Genomic DNA, 18,249 nt, shown 5'->3' on the forward strand with positions numbered 1-18,249 from the left:
CCGTTCAGCTCAGACTTCTCTCACCCAGCCCCTAAGTACACAGGGTCCATCTGGGAGTTAGGGTGTTTGGCCCTAACGCAAGATTGAGGCACTAGGGTGGGCTGCTTTCCCCTCCTTATCTATTTACTATACCTCCCTAGTCTGGCCCAGTCTGTAGTGAAACTCACACATAAAACCTCCAATACTATTCAACAATTTCTATGTATCCAATTCAACTCATTGAATTATTGATGATAATTGACCAATATTGTTCTTTTAAAAGTTCAAATACAACTTAAAGAGAATTATTAGCCACAAAGATTTAGACAGTAATTGAATTATATTTCTATGGACTTTACTGGAGTAATTATAGCAATTAAAAAAACTGATAGTTAAGTTGTATAAACTCAATGGTTCTCAAAGTGTGGTTCCTTGACTAGAAGCTTCAGCATCTCCTGGGAACTTGTTAAAAATACAAATATTCTTGGGTGACGCCTATGGCTCACTGGGTAGGGCGCCGGCCCCATATACCGAGGGTAGCAGGTTTGAACATGGCCCCGGCCAAACTGCAACAAAAAAATAGCTGGGTATTGTGGCGGGCACCTGTAATCCCAGCTACTCAGGAGACTGAGGCAGGAAAATTGCTTCAGCCCAAGAGTTGGAGATTGCCGTGAGCTGTGACACCATAGCACTCTACTGAGGTCAACAAAGTGAGGCTCTGTCTCTAAAAAACCCCAAATATTCTCAAGTCAATCTAATCAGAAACTCTAGGTTGGGCCAGCAATCTATATTTTAACAAGTCTGCATACCAAAGTCTGAGAAAAACTGGTATAAACAATATTTAATTCTTTTTTCCCTGATTTTCTTTTTTTTAAATTAAGGTACAGTTGACAAATAAAAACTGTATCATGTCTGACATACAACGTTTTGATGTATGTATGCATTGTGAAATGGTTAAATCAAGTTATATCCGTCATTCAATTTTTATTAATATTGACATTATAGTTATTGTGCATCAGTGGTTTAATGAATTAGGAGAATTAGGGCATTTATTGATCTATACAAAGACACATCAATGCAAAACAACAACAGAAACAGCAATTGCCTCTTGAAGACTTGTTTTATGCTAAGCCCTGGGCTAAAAACTGAATATAGAGTGTCTCAAAAACTCATTAGCATGGCAACCATTACCATCATTTTTGTTTTACAGACACTTAGGAAGTGCTGTGTGAGGGTTTGAGCTCAGCTCTACTGGACTCCAGAGCTTTCAATCAGCATGCTGGATACTTAGAGTAATCTTCGAACATTCATACTGAACCTAACAGAGGGCCCACTGCCAGGACCTGTTGGAGAAAAGCAGTGTCCCTTGCACAAAGTATTTGCAGAGCTCACCGTAGGCCTAGCCAACTTGTGCTTCTTTCCAGCTCTAGGGTTCTAATTCCAGCTGAATTTTTGTTTCAGACCCCACAGATGAATCAAAAGATAGCTCGGGTCCTGCTAACTCAACTGCTGACCTACTGAAGCAAGGGGCAGGTAAGTAGTCACCTGAGACTGGATCCCTGCCCAGGCCTTTCTTTCTGAACCCTTTCTGCCCTGGCCCCTCCTGCAGGTACAGACTGGACGTCTCTCTCAGACCCAAATGTCTCTGGGCAGATCACATTTCTATGTGCAGATGCCTTGGCCCAAGGCTAGCCTGAAATTCACCTGCTGCCTTCTCCCTGAGGAATGGGCTTGGGGTCTTGTCCCTACCCACTCGAGCCACCATGACTCCTCCTTGGATTGGTTTCTTCCAGCTTGCAATGTGCTCTTTGTCAACTCTGTGGACATGGAATCCCTCACTGGGCCACAGGCTATCTCAAAAGCCACATCTGAGACATTGGCTGCTGATCCCACGCCAGCTGCCACCATCGTTCACTTCAAGGTCTCTGCCCAAGGAATCACTCTAACTGACAACCAGAGAAAGTAAGACTTCTCTACCTGCATCTGTGTTGGGCTTTCCTTCCTGTGATCCACTCTCATCTACCATATGATTCATTCCCTGAACCCACCTACTTACCTATCCACCCATCAATCCATCTGTCATCCATCTTCCATCTACTCCTATCCATCCATCCATCCATCCATCCATCCACCCACCCACCCACTTGCTCACCCCTCACCAGATCCATCCCTTCCCTGTATCCATTCATTCCCCTACCTATTCTCCCCCACCCATTTGTCCCTTCATCCATCAGTGCTTCCACCCATCTATCCATCCACCCATTCACCCATCCCTCTACAAGGATCTGCCTGCAGTTACACAGCTATTTATATGACTAATAAAAAGCACCTGCTTTTTGGGAGCCCTACTTCTTGGACTCTCCTAACAGCATCCTCAGCCCGTTCCTTCTTCCTCTAGGGGCCCCTCTCCCATTTCTCATTCCTCAGTGCCAGTTTCTTCCTTCCTTTCCTGGCCTCAAGCATTTGGGACATGTCCCTATGGCACATCCATCTGTCTCTGTCTCCAATGTGAGCAGCTCAGGCTGTCTTGCATAAGTTAGAGGCCATGTGTACCATGGGTAGTGGAAAAGTGCCTGAGCTGCATGTGGAAGGAGGGAAAAGCAGGCACCTTGGTCTCATTCTTTGCTTATTTGATGTCTGTGTTACAGGCTTTTCTTCAGACGACACTATCCCCTCAACACTGTCACCTTCTGTGACCTGGATCCACAGGAAAGAAAGTAAGTCTCTCATGGACACCTTCCCTCCTGTCCAGCTCTCTAATGCTGAAGTCTGAGTGTGTATGTGTGTGTGTGTGTGTGTGTGTGTGTGTGCATATGCAGTCTTGGCTCAGCTGGAATAGCTGCCTGTGTGTGAGGAATTGTGCTGGGCATCTTTTGTGTCTTTCCCACTGTGGAGACCCTCCTGGAGACTTACTGTCCACTTCTGTCCTCTGTCATGCCTTGACCCTGGATGTGCTTCTTTCCATGCTGGGGAGGGCACCCTGGGAGGCCACTGTGTTCTTTCTACCCTGAATGTTCCCTGCATGATCTTGGAAGGAAACTTCTGTCCCATAGAGGTTGGGGGGAGGGATGTCTGCCCTTTCCCAAAGGCCTGAGTAGTTGTGGGGGGGCTGGGCTCCAGGGAAAAGCTATATCCTTTACCCCGTATTGTCCTTCTCTCCACAGGTGGACGAAAACAGAGGGAGGCGTCCCAGCTAAGTAAGTGTAGCTTCTTTACCCCCTGGTGGGTGGGCCTTCTGTGCTCCTTGGTCTAGGATTCAAAGCCAGTGAGCAGGGAGATGGCAGAGAGGAACTTTGTGGTGAGGTCACTCCACTGTGTGGGGAAAAGCTTGACAGGGCAGACAGACCTTTGATCTTGTCCTGCCTCAAGGCCATAGTCCCAGTCTCTAGACTGGCCACCCTCTCCTAAGCTCAGAACCAACAGGGACCCCAGGAAGTGGATGGAAAACTGAGTTTTGTTGGGGCAATGGCAGTGACGGGCAGCTTATTTAAGTGATCTTTTCTGCCCCAAGTCTTGCTACCTTCATTCCTGTTCCTGCTTTCTTGGTGGACTTTGGTGAGTCTTCCAGCTGGGCCAGACCTCCTAATCAGAATGTGGGAGCCCATTTCTGAATTCTGGGGATGGCCCCAGAAACTTTGGGTAGTTCCTTTCATCTACACAGCGTCTCCCAATGCGTGTGAGGAACCAGAGCCTACCCGGGACCCTGACTCTGCCTGGAGGAGGCCACTGGCACAGAGATAAGATGTGTATAAGTAGCATTGAGATGATCCAAGGAACCCCAGGACCCTTGGGTTGTAACTGAGCCTCTCAGAAGGGAGGGAAAGCCCTTTTACTTTTCTCAGTTTTTTATTAGTAAGTACCAAGATTTTCTCAATCTCACAAAACCAAAACCAAGTATAGGAACAACCTGAGATCTGAAACCGACAGAAAACTGTCGCTAGGGTCTGTAATTTACATTTCACTTTGTTGGGCTCCCAACAGCCCCATTTTCTTTACTGATTTACTTTATAGTAGGTAATTGTTACGCTTTTGAATTTATATAAGGGAGCTGGGCCCCCAGGCCTGGAAATCCCTCTTTTTTTCCTTCAGGAGATGCTTTTGGGCAAAGCTTCCTGCCAAGGAAACTTAGGTGGGTAGGACAGAGACTGCAGGGAGATGCTGAGGGGGCAGAGACCCTGGGTGTGGCAGGTGAGAGAGTAGGGTGAGGTGAGTGAGGTGTAAGCTCTCAGACAGCTGCAGGTGCCTGCTTCCTGGCCTTGAAGACTGAGCTTTCTTGTCTAGCTCCACTCTCCTAGTCAGATGACAGTCCTGGTCTACTGTTGAGCCAGGCCCTGGGGCCTTGGAGCCATAGTTAAGAGAAATATAAGGGGAGCGTGAGTGGTGGCAAGGGTCAGGGCCAGTGGGCCAGGTCTCCATCCTGTTAGGCACCAGCAGCTGGGGCCAGTGCTCCCTAGGGTGGGGGCTCAGAGGTGCTGCCCGACTCTTCCCAATCATCCCCTGCTGCACAGGGCCTGAGCCAGCCCAGAAAGGGCAGTGCTGGGCTGCTCTGTGGACCCTGGCTTCCCTATACCTGGGTGTTATGCCAGGCCTTTGGCCTGGTATTTCTGGCCCCTGAAACAGACCTGTGAGAGCAGAACTGTAGGCCATGCAGGGCTGTGTGTGTGTGTTCGGGGGGGTGCGTGGGACGTATGTGTGTGTAGCATGTATAGTGTGCATATGCGTGTGGTGTGTGTATGTGTTGCATATGTGCATGTTAGGACGTGGGTATGAATATACAATGGATGTGGTGTATGTGTGTAGTGCTTGTATATGTTGTGTGTGGTGTGTGTAGTATATATGGTGTATGTATATGTGTGGTATGTATAGTGTGTGTGCTGTGTATGTCTGTGTGATGTGTGTAGTTTGTGTATGTGTTGTGTGGTGGGTGCATATGTATTATATATGTGTGTATATAAATATGTGTGTGGTGTGCTGCGTTTATGTGTTGTGTATGTGGCCTGTATATGTGTTGTATATATGCTGTATGTGTGTATTTGTATGGTGTGTATGGTGTATGTGGTATGTGTGGGGTGTGTGTAGTGTTGTGTTTGTGTGTGAGATGTGTGTGTGTGTACATGCAAATGGACACACAGCAGCCGCAGACCCGACTGTGCTAATTTTGGCTGCTATGGTGTGGTGCCGGGGAGAGGGGTTTCCATTGGCATCTCCAGCTGTCCTGATTTCCCGTCTCACTCTAATTAGCAACATGCTGGCTGGGAGGGGACCTGGGCTCACATTCTGTTCTCTGCTCTCATATTTTTAACTCTGTTTTGCTAGGAGAGAACGCTAGGTCACTCCCATTGGGGTGCGGGTTGGGAATGGGTGTGGAGTCCACCTCTCTTCCCATCCTGCTCTCCGGGATTCCAAGCCCAGGAAAAATAAGTGTGTGTGTGTGTGTGTGTGTGTGTGTGTTGGGGGGGGCATATCCCCTTGCCCCCTTGTCTCCCTGACCATGGTGTCTGAGGAGGCCAAGGCACAGGCAGGCTGATTGTCTTCCTTTACTTGTGTGTAGGAACAGGTGGTAGGGGTAGGGCTGGGGTGGGCAGGAGAGAAGCCTGTTCAGGAATGTTCTCATTTTATTTTGGTCCCCTATTCAGTCCTGTCACTCACCTCCAGCTCCCTCAAAGTGGGATTCTTGCCCACTCCCATCCCTGAAGCAAAGCAGGACACTATCTCTAGGACCAGGCTCTGTGGTCAGTGGGTAGACCACATCAGGACCAGTCCCTGATGCTTGGGAGACTTGAAGACTGGGGCTCTCTTGAGCCTCTGTGCTCACCTTGACTGCCCCCTCACACCCATCTCTCTTGCCCCATAGGCTCTTTGGCTTCGTGGCCCGGAAGCAGGGCAGCACCACGGACAATGCCTGCCACCTCTTTGCGGAGCTTGACCCCAACCAGCCAGCTTCTGCCATTGTCAACTTCGTCTCCAAGGTCATGCTGAATGCTGGCCAGAAGAGATGAGCCCACCCTTTGCCCTGGGCCAGTGCAGTGGGGATGGGGCTTGTTGGGAGGGGAACCGGGCATCCTGACCACCCTTGAATCCAGAAGGAGGACTTTGGGACAATTTTGCAGAAGGAGAGAAGAAAGTGCAACGTGGGGAGAGGAAAGTGAATTTCAGAGGGGAAGGGGGTAGAGAGAGAGAGCAAGAAAAAGATGGCAGAGAAGGACATGGGTTCCCCTGGGTGATGGAGACTACAAAAACCCAAAGCCTTCAAACCAGGTCCCTCTAACTCCCCCTCTTCCTCTCCTAGAGGAGAAGGATCAAGCCTCCTTGGGGATCCATATTTTGGGGGGGGAATGGAAAAGCCATATTTCCCTTACCCAACTGCTTAGCAAGGAGAAAGTAAGCTTTTTCTGGCCACCTGTAGGGTAGGTCACCAAACTAAACAGAGCCAGCGTGGGACACCAAGTGGGCAAACTTTTCTTTTGAAAATATCTCAGACCCAAGGCACCTCAGGTCTCTTTGCTGTGCCTCCGATGTGTTGCTGTGTGGGTGTGCGTTCGTCTGCACCCACATCCTCTAGCCTCTGTCAGCTAGAGTTATAAGCAGCTCTCCTTGTCTGTGTCCCGTGTGTTTGTATCCACAACGCATACTGTCCAAAGAAGGTTAGTGCTGGGGGTGCCAGGGCAGCAGGGAAGCTCTCACTTCTAGACCCTGCACCTGCACCCTCATGGCCCTTAGTGCCACCAGCCTTTCTCCTCTACCAAAACCCCCCACAGGAGTGGGGTGGCCACCCCTGCCGCTTACCCTATTCTGCCTTAACTGGGAGCTTTGGTATGGATATGTGTGTCCTTAGCCTTGGGGAAGAGTCAGGAGGGGCAGCTGCTGAGCTGGGAGGTTTATGGCCCAGCAGCAAGGAAGGCAAATCGCTCCCACGGTGCCCTGGACTCTGCCTTAGCGCCCACCTCTCAGCCCTGTTCTTGGGTTCCATGCCCCAGAATAAGCCTTATCTCAGACTTGCTTATCTGCATGTTGCCTTTAGGGGGCGAGAGAGTGAGCCCTGCCCTGTACTATGCCCCGGTACAGGGTCTCCACGTTGCAGTTCTACCTGAGGAATCTGCTTCCTGCCCCATGAGGCCCAGGGGAGGAGGCCACAGTCCTTATCCTCCCTCTGTACGTTCTGGGCTCTGACTTTTGCAGGCACCCTTCTGGCTGGGCTGCCCAAGGTGACAGCAGAGCTCCTGGGACTGCTACCTATGCACCCCATGGCCTTCCTACAAGGCCAAAGCCTTGCTGTTTCCCTGCTGCCCTGGTTTCCCCAGCTGAGCCACGCTGCCCATGCAGCAGAAGGCAAGCAATTAGACCAAAGGGCCTGGGGTCCATTTGGGCAATTGGGAAAAACCCTGACCACCACCCAAACACTCAGGCCAGAATAGAAAATTCACTAGGACTCCATACTTACACCTGAAGGGGTCCCCTAGAGAAAGGCATTGTACTGATATATAAATATTATAATATATACAGGAGACATACTGACAGAATCTGTAAGCTAATAAAATATAAGAAAAGGTAAAAAAAAATAGGTAAATTGACAAGAAGTATTTATTGTTTTCCCATATTGCTTTACTGCCTTCTCTGGGCATAAACTGATCCCTTTTTATATGTATAAATAAAGCCTGAAACATAGGGAGGGGCCTTGATCCTTGGAGCAGCTGAGGGTCTCCTGGCCTGGCCCTGGCCTGCCCTAGACTTTGTCTAGGGCTCAGCGTTGGGGGCAGTTGCATGCATTCCACCCATTGGGTCCCCTTATTTTCTGGCAGGCCAGGGGCCCAGCAGTCAGCTCCCAGGATGTGAGAGTGCGAGTGTGCGGGGATGCGGCTGTGTGTGGCACACAGGACCATGTGTGCATCTTTTGTATTTTTTCTCCTCCAAGGAGCTGAATCAGTGTGGACATTCTGTTTCAGGGAGTTGGAAAGGAGAGTGTCTGAAGAAGGTGGGAGTGGGGGCTAAGGCCCCACTGACCTCCCACTTCCCCCAAGAGTCAAACTTTGTGCTTGGTGACTGAGATCCCTCCTTCTGAGATATTCAAGCCCAAACCCTGGATTTTGCCCTCTCCTCATTCCCTGGCTAACCCCAGTTCCCTTGCAAGATGGAAGGAGATATTTGCCATCCCTTCCTTTGTAGATATCTTCATCCTCCCCTAGATAGCCCAGGGCGTCTCCTCCTGGTGGGGATGTTCACTCCACACTTGAGTTTGGATGGGGCATCAGACCCATCCAGACTTGGGCCAGGGCTGAGTCTAGGCTCAGTCTTCACTCGCACTTCTCCTGCCCACTGCCCACCACAGCCCACCCCGCAGGCATGGCAGCCCTTCCACACCAGGCCTGAGCCGTGTGTTACCCTTCAGGAGGACCCAGGTTGATGCTGCAAAGCTGATAACTCACTCCCAGCATCCCTCTGGGAGGAGCCAGTTTCTGAGAGTTTGGTCTTGTCAGGAGAATGAGGGGAAGTGTCCCCAGTCTCCACAGGGGCCCCACCTTGGGGCCCTGCACAGAGCCCTCCTGTCTCTCACCCATGCACACACCTATGCACACATACCACTCAGCACCACAGTATATTCTTGCCAAAGATTCCCTTTAAAACAAAGCACTTTTACTAATTATTGTTATTATTTTAGAAGTGTTTATCCTGTTTGTTCCTCTCCCCCTGGACCTCTTTTGCTGTTGTTTACTGTTGAATCTGTTTGTCAGCCAGGAGAGTGCTGTCTGGTCTTATGGGGGCTGGGGCAGGAAAGGGCCTGAGAGAAGTTGGCAGGAAAGGGTGGGAGAAGCATGGCCATCTGGCCATGGCAGTGATGTGCAGGCTCGCGCCCCATCCCCAGCCCCTCACTGCCTCTAGCCGTCCAGTCAGGTGTCTGGGGCAGGCCTGGGGCCTCGCCCTAGGTGGCTCATATGCTGTCTGGAGGCAAGAGGGCAGGGCAGGGACATATCCAATTAAGCTAGAAAAGGGGCCCAGTAAGCTCCACGTGGCTCCTTCCAGGGGGAGCAAGTGGGAGGAGTTAGGCACAGAAACAATGGACAGCGCCGCCCCCCCCCCACCCCCACTATAACAGTGTCCTGACTCCTTTATTTCCTCAGGTGTTAGAGAAACAGAAACTTTACATCCCAGGTTTGGAAGAGCCCATCTCATCTGATCCTTTCCTTAGTATCTCTGAAAGCCTGTGGATTCCTTTTCTACTGATTTTTGAGGAATCCTTCACTGTGTCAGAGATTGGCCAGAATAGAGTTGTGGGGTCCTGAGGCCACCTGACAGCAGGGGGCAGCCCACTGCATGTGTGTGATCCCACTGGAAGGGGCTCTCAGGAGCCGGGGAGAGTAGGAGATTCTTCTGCTCTGTGCTGATTGGCCTGTGCAGAGATTGGGCAGGTTCTCATGCTGTCCTGGGGTGCAGAGGGGTCAGTGAGTGTGATAGCATCCATCCTTGCTCTGATTCTTATCTACCACCCTTGCCTCCTGGGTCCTTTCCTCCTTCCTGGTTTGTTCCCAGCTACAGAACCTGGGGAGTTCAAGTGGGCCAGGGCCCTGTTCAAGGAGGCAGTCCACTCCAACCCCACACTCAGGGTCCTTGAAGAGGTTGGGAGCCAGGGCCCCAGAGCCAACTTTACACCCAGGTCCAGCTCCTGGAATCCTGAGACTCACATTTCCTTGGCCAGTGGTAACATAGGACGTGTGTGTGTGGGTGTGCAAGTGTGGATGTGTAGGCATAGTATTTTTGCTCATCTCTTTGGGGAACTTGGGGGTTGGGGCTGGAGGTGGTGGGCAATGGGCATCAAGTCCCATATCACCCAGCAGCAAGAGGAATTGGGAAGTGAGGCCTGGAGGGCCACTTTGGTGCAGTCTCAGTGTTGGTGATGGTGGGGACTGGCCCACACGGGGCTCTGGCAGATCTGTTCCTTCTTGACTCCTCTGTCCTCCAGTGTCCCAAGTGTTAGAGGATCTTTGTTTTTATCCCACACCTGGGCTCTTTCCAACAGCAAAGTTATCATAGAGGGATATCTCAAGTTTGTTTCCAATCAGTGTTAAGCCGCTTGAAACTCTCCTGTGTGTCTGTGTTTGGTGTGTGCGTGGGAATGAGAGAGCACATCAGTGCGTGCATGCCATGTTTCCCCATTTCTCTCCTCCCTTCTGATCTGTCATTCAAAATAAATGCAAGAAATCCCTGACCCACCACCCTCCTTGCCTCCCAGGCCCTCTGCAGGAAAAACAGAATAACCCAGCATCCTCCCTGTGCCCCGGCTGTGTATTTATATAGATGGAAATATACTTTATATTTTGTATCATCATGCCTATAACCTCCGCCACCTTGTATAAACCCTGATGTATGCTACTTGTCCTGGACATGAATGTATTGTACACTGATGCTGTCCCCCTCCTGTACAGCTGCTTTGTTTCTTTGCAATCCATTGTATGGCTTTATAAATGATAAAGTTAAAGAAAAATCTGTACTGCTATCCAGCTGTGTTGTTTGGACATGAGTATGCTACATCCCCAGTGAGAAATAGGGGGCCTCTTCCTGGCACTGGGTGGGCTTCAGTGATGCCTCTGGTAGGCAACTCACCCCAAATCCTCCCAATAGCTTTCCCACCATCGAGGTCTTGTTAGAATCAAGAATTTGCCCCCATTACTTAGTTCTGAGTTGGCTTAAGTCTCAAGCAAGCTCTACCTAAGAGGTGCCTTTCATCTTCCAACTTGGCAGCCCTAATAGAAGAAGACTCTTTTCTCCAGATATTTTCAGCAAAACACTGGGACAGATCTCACTGGGTTTGATGGACCCTGCTTGGCTCACTCCATACACATCTGGGTCATACAACTGCCTCTGGGGCCTTGCTAAACCACATGAACTGAGAATGAGGAGCACTGATCCCTGAAGAGGTGAGGTTTATCAGAAGGGGGAACAGAGGCTGTTGGGCAGAACCTACAGGTGCCCATGAGATGGGACATACGTAGCTCACTCACACACATCAGGTCAATTCTTTGGAATTCAGAAAGTTGGGGTGTGGTAGCTACTAAGGCATGTCCAGCACAGCTCAGGAGTCTCTGGGAGATTAAAAAAATACACAAATAACATGGCTCCAGTTCTCCAGTGTGGCTGGGCAGAAGGCCTGGGTCAGCTGATGTGAACAGGTGTGTGCTGAGCACCCCTCAGTGGCCAGCTCGGCCCTCTCACTGGAGGGCAGCCTTCTCACACTTTTGAGTCTCAAGACTCCTTTACACATTTAGAAATTACTCAGGACCCCAAAGAACATTTGTTTAGATGAGTTGTATTTTCGGATCTTTATCATAGTATAAATATATAGTAGAACCTCTGCAAGTTAACTACCCAATGGGCTGTAACAAACTGGTCAACATACGAAGGTGGTCAACAAAAGGAACTAGGCCTATCGTACTGATGGTTCATGTCCAGTGTATGAAAATTAAGTCAACCTAGGAAGGTGGTCCATGTAGGGAGTGGTCAACTGTGGAGGTTCTACTGTAAATTAAAACTGAGAACATTTAAATAAATATTTATTGGGGCTTACGCCTGTAATCCCAGTACTCTAAGATCCAGAGTTTGAGACCAGCTTGAACAATAGCAAGACCCTGTCTCTACTAAAAAAGTAGAAAACTTAGCTGGGGGTTGTGGCAGATACCTGTAGTCCCAGCTACTCGAGAGGATCACTTGAACCCAGGAATTTGAGGTTGCTGTGAGCTGGGCTGATGCTGTGGCACTCTCGCCTGGGGAACGGAGTAAGACTGTCTCAAAAAAAAAAGTGTATTAATTCACTTTCATAAAAATAAATTTACTGCATATTAACATGAAGAGTATTTTAATGAAAATAACGGTACCTTCTAACACAAAAAAGATTGGGTGAGAAGGCTGACGTTGCTTTGCAGTTTTTAAAGACTTCTTTCATGTTTGGCTTAACAGAAGACAGCTGGAATCTCCTCTCTGCCTCAGCCCCCCATCTGCTGGGACGTCATACATCATGGCTGCTCAAAACACTGTACACTTGTAAGAAAATGAGTAGGAAGGACAAATAATGACTTAATATTAAGAAAATAGTTTTGACCTCACCGAACCCCTGGAAGGGTCTCAGCTCCCCAGACTATACTTTGAAACCTGCAAGGATATCCTCGGAGATACAAGACAGAGGGAACTCAGACCCTGCCCGGAGCAGAGACTTGACATGTATCGAATCCTGCTCTGTGAGGGGCCTTGTCACCCCGAGTTTTCCCAACAGACCCATAAGGTAGGTGTTATACACAAGGGGCAAATGAGGAAACTGAGGCTCTGTAAAGTTACACTGCTTCTAACTGGCAGAGCTAGTACTCAGCTCCATCCTGAAGGATCGGAGAACTCTGCTTGGAGAAGGCAAGGCTCAGGGAGGCTGGGATGCCAGCCTTGGGGTTTGACAGCCTCTGTGGGAGTCAGCATTCTCTGAGCTCCATATGTAACGTGTAAGAGCTGCAGGGAGGCCAGAGGTGGGACAAATTGCTTGGAATGGAAAGGCATGAGCTCCTGTCCCAGGAGGTATTGGAGCTGGAGATGGCAAAAGGCCCTTTCTAGGCTGTGTCCTGGGTATGGCTGCAGGCACATGCTAGCAGAGCTCCCTTACCCATCTCTCGAGCCGAGAGTGTGGACGTGGCTGGGCCCTAAGTCTGGTAGAGGAGCCCCTTGAATGGCAACTGGCCTCAGAAGCAGATACTGCTGGGTCTGGTTGTGGCTTTGCTGGGAGTTCAAGAAAGTTTTTTCCATCTCTGGGCTTTAGTTACCTTATCTGTAAAATGGGATAACACCTATCCTGAGGGATGGCATAAGACTGAGACCCCATGGCTCCTAGCATGGTGCTCTGCTGCCTGCTGCCCCCGTGGCCCTTGAGGAATCTGCACTTCCTTTCCTTTTCTTGTGCTTCTGGCCTCCTCCATATCGTTTCCATGGGCCTCTTGGGAAACTTGGCAGCAGAAAGGAGTTGGAGCAGAAAGCTTCCCAAATGATATTGATCTCGCCGTTTCTGGGCTTCGGACCACAGTGCTTGGGGATGGTGGCACAGCTGCCTGCATGGCTCCAGCCTTCATGGGGTTTGAAAGATCATCTCTAGTCATCAAGACAGGATATCCGGATCTGAGCCCCTCCTCTCAGCCTCTGCTCCACTCCCCAACTCCCAGATGGTTCCTGAGAAACCTCCCAATTCCAGGTCAGGACCTAGGAAACCAAGGGGTACCTTTAAGGTCACCAGCCCTCTCCCAACCCTGGTCCTCCCCCAGCCCCATATCCTGCATTTGTGGAACCTGACCTGGCCACACTGTCACCCCTCCCTCAGGGGACTCAGGCTGGTTTGGGATATCAGGGGGCAAGGGCCATGTGGGGCAGGGCAGGAGATCACCAGGGAGGGACAAAGAGAACCTCGGACCCATGGAGCTTTGGAGTGTGGGACTGCAGGCTTATCTTGGGGATAAATCAATCAATCAATAAATTGGACAGATATGAACTGGGCACCTATTGTGTGCAGGCACTGTGTGTGGCACTGAGGAACATGGGCATGTTTGTTTCTCTTATGGCATTTTGGGTCTAATGAAAGTGAGAAAAACATAAAGAATCAGCAAATACATAAACCCAATGTGAGAAGTGCACTGAAGGAAAGGTATCTCATCAGCAAGAGTATGTAAATAGATCTGGGTGCTCTAGGCAGAGAAGAGAAGGTGTACCTTGGGAAGTAACACATTCGGAATGTTAGGATCCAAAGAGGCAACTGGAGTCCCTTGGCAAAGCAAGGAGAAAGGGTGTTTCAGGCAGAGGTAACAGCACATCAGTGTAGGCAGGCCCAAGAACAGGAGGGTGTTGGCATGTCTGAACCCCATGCAGCAGGTTTTATAGTTGCAATTTGACATTCACTCAAGGGCAAGACAGAATAGTTTTTAAATGTACAGGCTGTGGTGTCTGACCACCTGGGTTCAAGTTCTGGCTCCATTATCCCTACTAGCTGTGTGATCTTGGACAAGTTGCTTGGCCTGGCTGTGCTTCTGTTTCACATCTATAAATGGGGGATGAAAATAGTAGTACTTAACTCAAAGGGTTGCAGGAGTTGAGAGTTTATACCTGTAAAAACAGCTTGGAACAGCGCCTGGAAGATAGTAAATGCTTAATAAATATTAGTTATTCTTATTATTTATTTACCAAATTTCACTTTCTTTCTCCTTTACTAGACTGTAAAGGCCCCTAGAGCAAGAATACAGGACTCCCTGTGAAACCCTAGCATAGCATCTGGCTGTGGCAAGCCCTCTTTTCACGTTTGTGGAGGGGAAGAGGTGACTGCAGAGTAGGTTTGGCCAAAGGCAGTCAAGGAGAGGCTGGGGAAGGTTGGTCTGGAGAGAGCAGGTGGATTAGGCAGAGCTTTGTTGGTCCCAGGAAGGGCTTGGTGTTTCTGGTAAGAGAGTGAATCAAGGGCGTGGTGGGATCAGGTTGGTATTTTGCAAAGATGAGTGGATTGTCGGTTTCAACATCTGTTGAATACTAACTGTATTTCAGATGTTGTATTAGGTGTCTTATTAAATGTTATCTCTGTCATTTCATTAAATGATTTTAGGAAGCAGGTACACAGCTCAAGAAACAAAAGCTTAGAAAGATTACCATGTTTCCCCGAAAATAAGACACTGTTTTATATTTATTTTTTCTCAAGAAGACACCCTAGGGCTTATTTTCAGGGGATGTCTTCCTCTCCACACCTAAATGCATAGCCACGCCCATCACTAGGTCTTATTATCGGGGTAGGTATTATATTTAACAAATGCATAGAAATCCTGCTAGGGCTTATTTTTTGGGTAGGTCTTATTTTCAGGGAAACTTGGTAATTTGTCCAAGACCTCACAGTTGGAAAGTGCTACAGAAATGGATGAAAAATCTCTTTAGCTCTGTGTCAGTTCAGCTTCTATAACAGAGATTTCAAATTACCAAACACTTAAATGTGAAAAGTAAAGGCTCTCACTCACATCATAGCATTCCCCCTGTGAAGTTGTTCAGGGACCCAGAGTCCTTCAGTTTTGTTACTTTGCCATCCTCAATATGTGGTCCATTATGATTGCTCCAGCTCCAGCCATTACAACTGCATTCCAGTCAGTAGAAATCAGGAAAAGAGAAAGGAAAGGGCAGGCCCTTCTCTTTAAGGACATGGAACATTGTTTACATGGCACACATCATTTCTGCTCAGATTAAAACAGCCCAAACTGTCACATGGCTTCAATTAGCTGCTAGGAAATATTACTTTTGTGCTATGCAGCCCCAAGTGCAGCCATACTTCTGGGGATTTATTACTAAAGCAGGAGAGGAAAGTGGATCTTGGGAACAACTGGGAATTTCTGATTCATATTTCAACACATGTGAGAAGGAGAGCTCCTCTGTTCTTCCGTAGGCAGGAGGTGATGAGCTACATGGTGCTTCTTTCAGGGGCCATATTCAAGGGATGCTAAGGAGGTAGGACTGGGAATGCATCATCGCTACTCAAATAGTGGGGAGTGATGGGAAGAGAATAGCTGAGAAAGACTGCCTGTTGATAACACTGAGCTGAGAAATATTGATTTAGGCAAAAGGTGCTATGCTTGCAACTGAACAGGTTGAGAGAAGTGGTTGAGGGAATTCCACATGGAAATTTCCACTTGGCAATTAGAAATGAGAAGTTCAGTCTGGATGTAAGGATTTGGAAGTTACCTAGATAGCACTTGGTGTAGGTTCACAGATTAATGGTGCTTCTCTTTCATGGGAAGGATGTGATATGTAGGATGGCCCTCAGGGGCCATGTCTGTGTACTGGGTTACCCTGATCACTTCTTCCAGTTACACAATAGACTAGGATGAGTGCAGAACTCAGGTTATGTCATTCCAAACAGAAAAGGTCTGGGGTTGGGCTGGGTGTCCTCATGGGCTTTTCAACACTATCTCCAGGAAAGTGCCCATTTCTATGCATGACCTCTGCCCGTGTGCTTACTCTCTGGGTCTGCAAGGTCAATCTGTCCATCCCCTATATCTTAGGCACAGAGCACAAGGACTGGGGGTTCAGTTCAGAGCTTCCTATGCTCTATGTGTGGCCCCCAAACTTCAGATAGGGCACCTTAACTCACAGGGCCATATAGACCATATGATGGACATTTCAGGGGGTGACCCCTGGAAACAGAGGACCTGAGGGCCAGTTGGGCCTATCTCGATATCTTGCAACTATCTGAGCTCTAAGGACTAAGTACAACTTAAAGTTTCTTGCTAGTTCAGTAGAAAGGGTTATGATGTAGAAAATAAGCTGAATCATAAAAGATCATCATGCATTTGTAGGCTGCTATTCATCCTGACAGAGAGGCACTATAGAGGAGGGTTATGGATAGAAATGGGATGCTGATGCATGAGGAGCAGATGAGAGGGTCTCTGAAGAAGACAGATCTCAGAAAGGATGGAGAACATAGAAGGAGTGGTGCCTTGGAAGATAAGGGAGAGATGTGAGAGTCCAGCTACCCCTTAGGATCCAGTTGAGTGAGCTGTGGGAGAAGGTCACTGAACTCGGCCAGGGGGAGGGCATCCTTGTCCCTTTTTATGGGAAAATAGTGACAGTAGCATGGAGGGGCAGAAGGCTAAGGAAGTGGCTTAGCACAGTGCCATGCTCATGAAGTCTCATGATATTTGCAGAATTGGTGAATTTGTGAGTAAATAGGAAACAGAGGAGACAGCAAGTATAGACAGTGCTTTCAGAAGCCTTGATCCCTACCCGCCCCAATTAGCTTTTTCTGAGCTTTACTCTTGGCTTTGGTTGGTCACTTTGGCCTAAGGTTTCACCTGCACAGAAATTAGGATAAGGAGGGCAGGGACCAGGAAGGAAGGGGATTTGTCCCCGAAAGCTGAAGCCCCCATGGGGCGGCCTTTCAGAAGAAGCTGTCTGATGATACCTAACCTCGATCTTTCCTGCTGCAGTATCAGCAGGTGTCAGCTGGGGGAAGGAGAAGCTGTCTCTGAATGACAGTCCTTCAGAGACTAAAAACAGCTGAACCCTATCCCCAGTGGAGATAAGCGAGGTGAAAATCAGGTGAGATCAGTAGCCCAGGTGTAATTCAGAAGGGCCGAGGTAGTTCTTTGTGTGTGTTTGGTGCTAGATTACAGCGTCTTACCGCACTTCCTCTTCTCCAATTCCTGCTTGCCCTCCCCAGCCTCTAATAACCCCAGTCTTGGATTGGTATTTGGGAGACTGGCTGGGCTAGGTAAACAAGGCAGGCTGGGAGCCACAGCAGACACTGAAGGGACGGTGGGGGCCTCCTCAGATGGATGTTTGGGACCTACAGGAAGGGCTGGCTGGAGGTGGCTGAGTTAGATTTTCCATCCTAAGGTCTTCCCCCTTGGGGTCTCCTCTCTCTCCTGTTTAGCTTCTCACCTCTCCCTTCCTATCCACATTCTCTCTTCCTGTCCTATCTCCTCCCTAACTGTCCTGTCTCCTCCCTGCCCAGTTCATCTGTCTTTTCTGTCTCCCCAGCAGCCTCCTGCAGTCCCCACCCAGCAGGAGCACCAGCAGACAGGGCTTGGGCTGCAGACACTGACAGTGATCATCAGTGGAGAGTATGGACACCAGGGGATCCTCCCTTTCCAGAGGAGGATCCTCCCTGTTCCCTGAAGAACAGAAGGGGCCTAAGCTTGTAGTGGGTACAGCTAAGGCAGGGATTTGGAGTGTCTAGTTAGGGCCAGATTTTGTGGCCCCTTGGTTTTCTCCTCCATCCAGTCAAGTCTACCCTAGGGATGCCTTCCTTGCTCTGTCACAGGTCGACAGCTCCTCCTGGTGGCTGACTGGGGGAGCTGCGGCCATATGGTGCTCCCCTTTCCCAGAAGAGGTCACAGTGGGCTTCAGCCTGAGCCAGCTTTCCAAGAGCCTGAGAGACATGATAATTGAGAGCTGGAAGCTGAGAGCAGTTGGGCACTTAGAAATAGCTGTTTACTAAAAGCTGCAGGGGTGGCTGAGTTCAGAGACTTCAGTGCCCTCCGTTCCCATCATAAATCACTCCTCCCAGTGGATGGGAGCTGGCCCTGAGCTCCTCATTGACTAGCCCTGTTTGGGGGCTGGATTGGAGACTACTTAGGGGGGCAGCAGTGGCACTGTCCAGTGAGGCCTTGGCCCCAGAGTGTGGCTCAGTGGAAGGGACACTGCACACCAGAGGCTAGACAAGATACACTCCTGCTCAAAACCTCTATGTTCTCTTTTCTTTCTTTCTTTCTTTCTTTCTTTCTTTCTTTC

At 49.2% G+C, this 18,249-nt stretch overlaps 1 protein-coding gene across 1 annotated transcript in view; it reads left to right on the forward strand.

Moving 5' to 3' along the window:
* The window catches only part of TNS1 (tensin 1), a 174,578-nt gene extending 164,118 nt beyond the window's left edge, over positions 1 to 10,460 (forward strand). The window contains exons 26-30 of the mRNA XM_012802263.2: positions 1,441 to 1,512; positions 1,773 to 1,941; positions 2,628 to 2,696; positions 3,144 to 3,176; positions 5,834 to 10,460. Coding sequence (XP_012657717.2) covers positions 1,441 to 1,512; positions 1,773 to 1,941; positions 2,628 to 2,696; positions 3,144 to 3,176; positions 5,834 to 5,978 — 488 coding nt within the window. The 3' untranslated portion in view covers positions 5,979 to 10,460. The remainder of the gene's footprint in view (positions 1 to 1,440; positions 1,513 to 1,772; positions 1,942 to 2,627; positions 2,697 to 3,143; positions 3,177 to 5,833) is intronic.
* Positions 10,461 to 18,249: the final 7,789 nt, after the last annotated feature.

The sequence above is a fragment of the Otolemur garnettii genome, unplaced genomic scaffold (genome assembly GCF_000181295.1).
Source record: "Otolemur garnettii isolate 467f Iridium unplaced genomic scaffold, OtoGar3 scaffold00013, whole genome shotgun sequence".
Classification (NCBI taxonomy): Eukaryota; Metazoa; Chordata; class Mammalia; order Primates; family Galagidae; genus Otolemur; species Otolemur garnettii.